At 34.3% G+C, this 8,082-nt stretch overlaps 1 protein-coding gene across 1 annotated transcript; it reads right to left on the bottom strand.

Annotated features, from left to right (window-relative positions):
* Positions 1-4,958: 4,958 nt before the first annotated feature.
* On the bottom strand, positions 4,959-7,817 carry LOC119639340. Its single transcript, XM_038036644.1, has 7 exons — positions 7,040-7,817; positions 6,826-6,980; positions 6,658-6,766; positions 6,293-6,393; positions 5,536-5,664; positions 5,337-5,469; positions 4,959-5,209 (listed from the first exon to the last, which is right to left on the bottom strand). The coding sequence occupies exons 1-7, from the start codon at positions 7,815-7,817 to the stop codon at positions 4,959-4,961; spliced, it is 1,656 nt and encodes a 551-aa protein (XP_037892572.1).
* Positions 7,818-8,082: the final 265 nt, after the last annotated feature.

Genomic DNA, 8,082 nt, shown 5'->3' with positions numbered 1-8,082 from the left:
AACTGGGTGAGTCTTTATATAACAAGCTTGAATCTTGTCACTAAATTTCTATGTCTGCGTGCATGTTTTACGTATAAAGACTATATGTTCGTGTCCTAAGCACCTCCACTTATGTATTAAATGTCAGTCATATTAAATTTTCAAACTTTATGATCACTTCGTATGAAGCTTTTTCAATATTGGGATCGGACCATCGATGGTTTTCTGGTTGTATACGAATCCTTTGGATCGTAGTCTACATGTCCTATATGTACCTTACGCGATTTTGGAAGACACAAAGAAAAACACACACTAAGGCATTAGCTAAAATGGTCGTCAGATTTTGTACTTTTGATTAGAATGAATGTATGTCATGTATGGTATACAAAATGAAGGACAGTGCGTGTGACCGAAGCATATCGTATTTCAATCATTGGTATTCATAAATCTTATACTCTCCGAATTTAAGTATAAATGGTTGCTTTTAATATGAATTCACTTAGGATTAAATGCAGTAATTAAAGGTAAATCAATTCCTGTTACCAAAGATACCAAAGGTTGAAGGAGTTTTCTCTTAAATAAAAGCAAAAGTACCGCAACTTTCACTCTGTTGCCATTAATCAAATATTCTAATATACGTTTTCATGAGAAGATATACATCAGTGTCCTTTTAAAAGAATAAATATGAAAGAAAATTAAATATAAAAGAATATAGAAAACAACTTGACCACACAAACACACATTGTTGACATTTAAGGTCATTAAGTGCTTCTTTTCAACACACTGCACATTGTACACTACTATGTACACACACACACACACACACACACACACACACACACACACTATATCAGACGCACATATCGCATATATCGCTCACTCATTCACTTGCTTTTGTTTTCTTCGCAACAAAATAAGTGTGTAATTGGAATTCATACGCAGGGTGGGGTTTCTTCTAAATAAATTTAATATAAGCGCACAAAATACACAAACAAGAACAAATGTTGTAACGAAAGAAAGACGTCATCGTTTATGAGAAGCTTGCAATTGTGTGGACTATGTATGTGTGTATGTATGTGTATGCGTTTAAGTCTATCTCTGATTAAAGAAGACTAACAAGGGCGCGTCTATATTTAAATATAGGAATTGTTATTTTTCCTTTATAATAACGTCAACACATAGGAAAATGTCAATGATTTTATGATGGCAGAGACTAAAGCAAAAATTAAAAAAAATTTATAGATTGAAATAAAAAACAATAATTTAAAATGTTAAGTACGAAATCAAGACAATAGGCCGAACATTGTTTCAATTTTTTCCTTTTTTTTGTTTTTCTTGCTAATAACCACAAAAGAAAAAATATTTGACTTTTGCAAAGTCTTTGTTAAATGAGAGATTTATTCTAGAGGCAAAAAAAAAAAAAACTATTTTAAAATTTCCGCCTTGTTAGCATAAATCGTTTTACACAACTTGCGTCACATGCTCTACGTTTTCTCGACGCAATTGAAAACTGTTTTTCCTTTTTGGTCGAATTAAGCTTCAAAAACTTAACTAAATCGCGGACTAATGGTCGCTTTCAAACTCGACATGACGTTGTCTTGCTTTTCACTTTTTTTTTTCTTCTTTTTTTGGTTTACTGCGAGTCCTAAATAATTTATTTTAATTCGTTGGCAATCGTCAACAACGAATATGACGGAGTAACAGTAGCGCCAGTGCTGGTAGTAGCGTTAACACCATTTAAAGTTCTTAAGAGAAATTCTCTTGCTTCCTAACTACATCGTTATCTTCAAATTAACAGCACTACGCCAATTACTTTGCATTTGATATCCAAAAATGTTATCAGTCTTGATTCAGATTTGTGTTGGAAAAACTTATTATATTTAACATTCAATTGTCTAGCGACGTCTGATTAACATCGATTTTCAATAAAAATGCGCTCCTAATAATACAACGATTAAAAATGACGTCTTAACAATTTTCATTTTTATGTTGTTGTTTTGGCATTTATGCTATTTACAATTTTATAATTACATTTTTTTTTTTTGTCAGCGAAGTAAACGAAACTCTTATCTTTGGAATCTTTCTTCTAAGAAAATCTTAAAAAAATGCAAATAATAAAATTCTTTGATCTATTAATTGCCGCTATACTCTTCCCCTCCGCCTCCTCCTTTGTTTTTATAAGTTTAGCGCTTCATAAACAACTTCAACCTTTTCTTGTTTTAACTTCATCACCACCACCATCGTCATCAGCATTGACATCGATATCAACGATACTTACAAAAAAAAAAGAAAAAAAAAAAAAACAGAAACAAAAGAAAAAATGGTGTTTCTTCATTTTACCTTTTTTCCATTTATTGCTTTCAAAATGTAACTGTCGCAGAGGGCGTTGCCAGGCACGGTTTGGCGCTGCGCATTTATTACATATTTATTCATGCTTATACCATTCATCGATGTTATGGCAGTCGATGTTGTTTTGCTTTTGTTATTGCAGATCATAAACTAAATGTAGGTTTCGTTTTTCGTAAGCTTTATGCAATCGAATTTATTGCATTAGAATGTTTGCGTTATTGGCAGCTATTTTTTTTTTTTTTTTTAATTTTATTTTAAAGAGCAGTATTTTTTTTCTAATTTTCTTTTCATTTCTACTCCTTTTTCATTTAAATGGTTTTTTATAATCGATACATATTCGAAGGTGAAGAGTTTTTTAGGAGGAAAAAAACTTATTACAAATAAATATTAATAATAATAATAATCAAAAACATCTCGTACGTTACGTATGGACTAAACGAAGCTAAACAGTTGGAAAATAATAATTCTTTTATTGGTTTGGGTGCGCTTTTAATAAAGGAGACTATCTATCTAACCTATTGCCATCGCGATTATGGCAAGAGGTTTGCAAGAATTGGAACGACTGCTTGGATCGGGATGTTTTGGTACTGCTTAATACTCATCGGAAATTGCCTCTATAGGCGTTGCTTAGAATCGAGTGGGAATAATGCACTCTTTTTTTTTTTTTTTTTTTGTTATAATCGATCACAGGGAAAGATAGAAAGGAATAGAGGTGACCCGCACACTCGTGAGTGCCTTCATCAATTAAGTGCTCGCTGCAATTGATTTGAATCCATGAACACCGACCTGGTAGCTGTGATAACGGTATTGCGGCATTGTTTTCCATCCCAAGTTTAAGGGATTGTAGCTTGTCCTCTTGTCTTTTCGACATCGAAAGCTTTATTAAGTTCAACTCTATTGCTACAACTTTCCATGGAATACCCGATGGGTAATTGTGGATATTGAAATGAGCCAACTAAGGAAGGAAGTGCAATGCGCCAGTGAACAAATCATGTATGACTTGTGAAGAGCTCTGTAGTTCTGCCTAACAGGAATGCATTTGGAACAAATTTTGCCTCAAACTATGCTATGATAGTTTTTGCAACTTTTATAGGACACTTGGCTTTATTTGTGTTTCAAGTTGTCACATCTCATCGTTTCATGAGGCGTATCCACAAGCAAGACTAAAACTATGGGGAAAGAATATTAATGAGGAACCTCTCAGAAAATGTTGCTAAAACAGTTCAGAATTTACATATCACGAGTTCATCGCTCGGAACTCGAGTATTGTATGATATAATAAGACCGACATGTTTATGTCAGATTTTGGGCGAGAGCTGCACATGGTACGATGTAAAGTAACTGATGACACTTTTTTCCCTTTAGCGTCATATCGCATCTTAACCAAATGTATTTCACACAACATCCGTTAACTGCAGCAGATAGCAATTGATATGCAAATGTCATTCATTAGCCATGTAAAAAAGCACCGCTAAGATGACAAGGGTTACATACATAAAATACATAAATCAACGAAAACAAAATGTATATGCATAGGCGTGGGCTTAAAAATGAAAATTTTCATAAAATGTATTTTAGTGAAATAAAAGAATGAGCAAAAAGCAAAAGCAATCAAGTCAAACGTTTTGAAGAAATACAATCAATTTCGTCATAGATCTTTTTGTTGCTTTGTACTTTGCGACTAACAACTGAATTGAGAATTAACAGAAAAGACACTGAAAATGAAAAAAGAAACGAACAACTAAGAAACCTGTCAACAGTGAACTGCGAACTTTTAAGGTGATAGTTAGAGTTGGAATACAAATCCGTTAATCGGTTACTAAGAGATCGAGAAAACACAGTTATGGTAATGTATATACCAACAGTCTGCTTATATGCATATATTTACAAGCATAAAATATTCAAAGTGAGGGTGTTTGTCTGCTGTAGCTATCAAACATTGAATACGAAATGATACCTTTGTTACTGTTGTTGTCGTTTTCATTTTTTGTTTTTTTTTTTTTATTTTTTTTGTTTGTTAAGTGTATGTGGGTGGCACCGTTGATATGGTTTATGTTGTGGCGAAAAATCAAATCAAACAACGCTTCAAACACAATTTTGGGCGACGACCTAGGATTTTCGTTTTGCTTATGCCAGAAAGTCATGCATTTTTAATATGTTTCTTTTTTTTTTTTGTATTTTTGTATTTGTTTTTTTTTTTTTTTTTTTTTTGCCGATTTATTTAATATGCAGATGGGAATCTTTGTTCTCATTTGGTTGGAATTATAAATGCAAGGATTAAAGGCAAATGAATTGAATGAGGAACTGTATGACAAACGTTAGTCTTTCTTTGCCGCTCACACAGATTAAGCGGAAAAGAATAGGCAGAGAGACAGAGAAATAAACACATGTTGCGATTCCCATGATCGCGTGACGGGGATTAGAGGTAAATCAGCGTAACTGGAACAAGTGGAAAACCTCCATAACATCATCCACAATTTCGCTTTGGCCTCATCAGTGCCAAAAACCATAAACACAATAAATGCGAAATGCAAACGCGAACTTTTTGTTAGTTTTTTTTCCTTTTTTTTTTTTTTTTAGTTTTTATCTTTTTTTTAATAAAATTTCATTCGTTGTAACTGTAAAAAATGTTAAGTGCACAATTCCTGTTTGTAAGCCAAACGAAAGCCACGGCCCACATACATGTTATCACTGCGAAAGGGCAATATAATTGGTCCCGCCGCGACATCTCTTACCAGCGCATTCATGGTGAAGTCTTCATTATCCGTACCATCATTAAAACGTTCACCGCAAAGGCGCACCTGATTGATGGCTATGAAGTCATAGGGACAATTGAAGATGCCAGCGCCAGCCTGCCCATCGGGCACTAAATCGTTTTCATCTAATACACGAATAAGACGCGCATACAAACAAACAAACAAACAAACAAAAAATAAAAAAAAAAAAAAACAAAAAAAAGAATTTGATGAGAAAATATAATATTTTTTCTTAAATTTTTCCTTTAAAACCTTCATCTTTATTAAGAATTTGAAAATCCATTTGCTCTCCGTTGCCGCGAATATCCACACCGCGTTCCACCACATAGTTAACCGTGCATGAGTTTTTCGATCGTTTGATACAAATCACGTAGTTGAGATTATTCTAAATGATTATAAAGCAACTAACGGAAGAGTATCTAAAAACTAAATAAAACTTTTTAAGGCTTACTAAATAAGTGGCTTCTTTATTGGCAACTGCTGTAGACTCAATGTCATAATTGAATGATTTTACAATGCCTTCCGATTCTGTATAGTACTGTAAGCAGCCATCGGGTGCTATATTATCCCTGGGTTCCAACTGTTACAAAATTCAAAGTCATATTGATTAACGTTTATGTACACAAATCCGTCACAATCAAATGTAAAGGAAACATAGGCAAATTTGCCGCAAAGGAAAGCCAGAAGAAATTACGTTCTTAATAAGTTTCAAGCAGTGTTGCATTTAAAGATCTTCCAAAGCAAAAAAAAAAAAAAAATTTGTAATAAATTAAGATAGAAAAGCTTAGCTTTCTCAGGAGATGCCCTTGTACGTGTGGTCAGGAGGAAGTGAAGAAGGAAAAACAAATGGAAACTGGCCGCAGCCTAGAGGAGAATCGGTGCGGAGCGGTCAGTGTAGCTAACGCCAAGTATGATCCACTGCACTTGAACGAATCCGTGAAAATCAACTTGGTTGTCGCGACACTGATTTACTCGTCTATGCGGCAACTTTGTGGTTTATAAGCAGAAAGCAGGCGACTCATTAACCCTTAGCTTTACAAAAAGGAAATTGATGATTTTCATAGGTTTTCCCATTTCCATTAGCATTACAGGATTATATAATATTATTGGTATGACTTGAAATTTTTGTTATCAAATAAATGATGTAAGTAAGTTCAGTAAAGTTTCAAGTGCGCATTGATGACTTTTTTAATTATTATTGTTCTTACCTGAGAAATTTTTATATTGAATATTCTCGCTCCTGATGGAACTTTTGCAAGAAAAGATAAGTAGATTTTTCCATCCAGGCTACTACTAACGTGAAGATAAACTGAAGGACAATTCAAAAAAAATTAACTAATTAGTATTTCGTTGAAAATAAAGCGTCTATAGCGTCTAAGAAACTTGACTGAAATCACAATAATAAGTAACAATAGAAAACATTTAAAAATTACTATCGGATTTAACATAGAGAGAGCTTGCTATCTTTCGGGTAAGAAAATCAAAACCAGCATAAACTTTCAATGTATTTTTGAGTAAAATTATCGAGATGATGAGCATCGGTCATATGGCCCCATTGCTTAAATTTACTTACTGTGATGACCGGTATTAACACCGCACAAAGTAGGCACTTCGAAGTTAATGTTTTGACCAGAAATGGTAAATTGATCCTCTAGACAATCACCATCGGTTGGACGGCTAAGCTGAAAAACAAAGCTTTGAATGAAGGACAAAAGTTGACTGTAGGAAATGACGGGCAGACCTCAAATGTTAAGAAATCCAAACGCAACTGTTGAACATTTTTGCGCAAATTTATAATGAGGACACAGATAAGCATTTCGTGAACTGGTTGAGGATACTTGGGACTTTCAAAGTATGCTATCGGTTGATCAGTCGTATCACCGCAACCAGTAAGGACTAAATTTAAATGACAGGAAGAAGATAGTTTTTCTAAAAGCAATTTACGGTTTACTTACATATACAACAAACCCCAGCACCATCAGCGCAACGTTCAGTAGCTATGCCCCCGAAAGTCTTGCATTCAAATTCGTGATAACATACACCTTCCATTGAGCGTATTTCGCCCGTCGACACGTTACATTTGCTGTTATCAAATTTAATCACCTCAAATAAGCTGAGAAATCCTTTACTTCTAATTTTGCCGCTACTGTCACCGTGCTTTTGTAGAAGATGGATTTGGCCCGGGGAACCAAAGAAGAGATTTTTCACTTTTTCAGTCCATTTGGTAGACAACCCGGGTGTTGGTTTCATAATAGTAGTAAAAGTTGCCGGAATCGATGGAGGTTGCGATGCGATGATCGTCGAATTAAAAGAAGTGCTCGTGGTTGTCACTGTTGTTGTTGTTGTTGTTGTTGTTGTATCGGATGTAGGCAAATCATTACTGGCAGACGACATTTCTTCCATTGGCATGGTGATCGCTTCCTGTTCCGATGTTAAGGTTGCCGGTGGAGTTTCCATTTCCATTTCCGTGACAGTTGGTGTTGTTTCTTGTTTTTGTTCTAATTTATGCCAAAATAAACGCGGCATTGTGTCATGGGGTTGAAATCTTAGTTGAAACGATCGCTTCGACTTACTATCGCACTTTAAAATATCCACGTTATTGTCACGTCTATCGTCTAATTTTAATAGATTCATTTTCATTCTTATAGTGACAAAATCACTATGATATACACTAATCACTTGAGACCAAAAGCAAACTAACATGGAAATCCATACACCGTTGCATAGTGTCATTGTTAACGGAAGTTTTGCTACTGACTAATTGTATCTCTGTAGTGGACCACTAATGTCTAGGTATCTTAATAGTAATAGCTTCTTATAATGGTTTCTTTCTAAACGTTTCTACTATTTACTAATGGATTAATTAGAGCATTAATTGCTTTTGTTATGCTATGTATATAAAGTGAAATGGATAACCTTCACTTTCATCTTTGTCTCACTTCGAGAAAAGTTTGCTTTACAAGTGTTGCCTTAATTTATATAACATATACGGAGATCG

Source organism: Glossina fuscipes, unplaced genomic scaffold (genome assembly GCF_014805625.2).
Source record: "Glossina fuscipes isolate IAEA_lab_2018 unplaced genomic scaffold, Yale_Gfus_2 112, whole genome shotgun sequence".
Classification (NCBI taxonomy): Eukaryota; Metazoa; Arthropoda; class Insecta; order Diptera; family Glossinidae; genus Glossina; species Glossina fuscipes.
The sequence above is the reverse complement of the archived record's forward strand: the minus strand, read 5'-3'. Positions and strand labels throughout refer to the sequence as shown.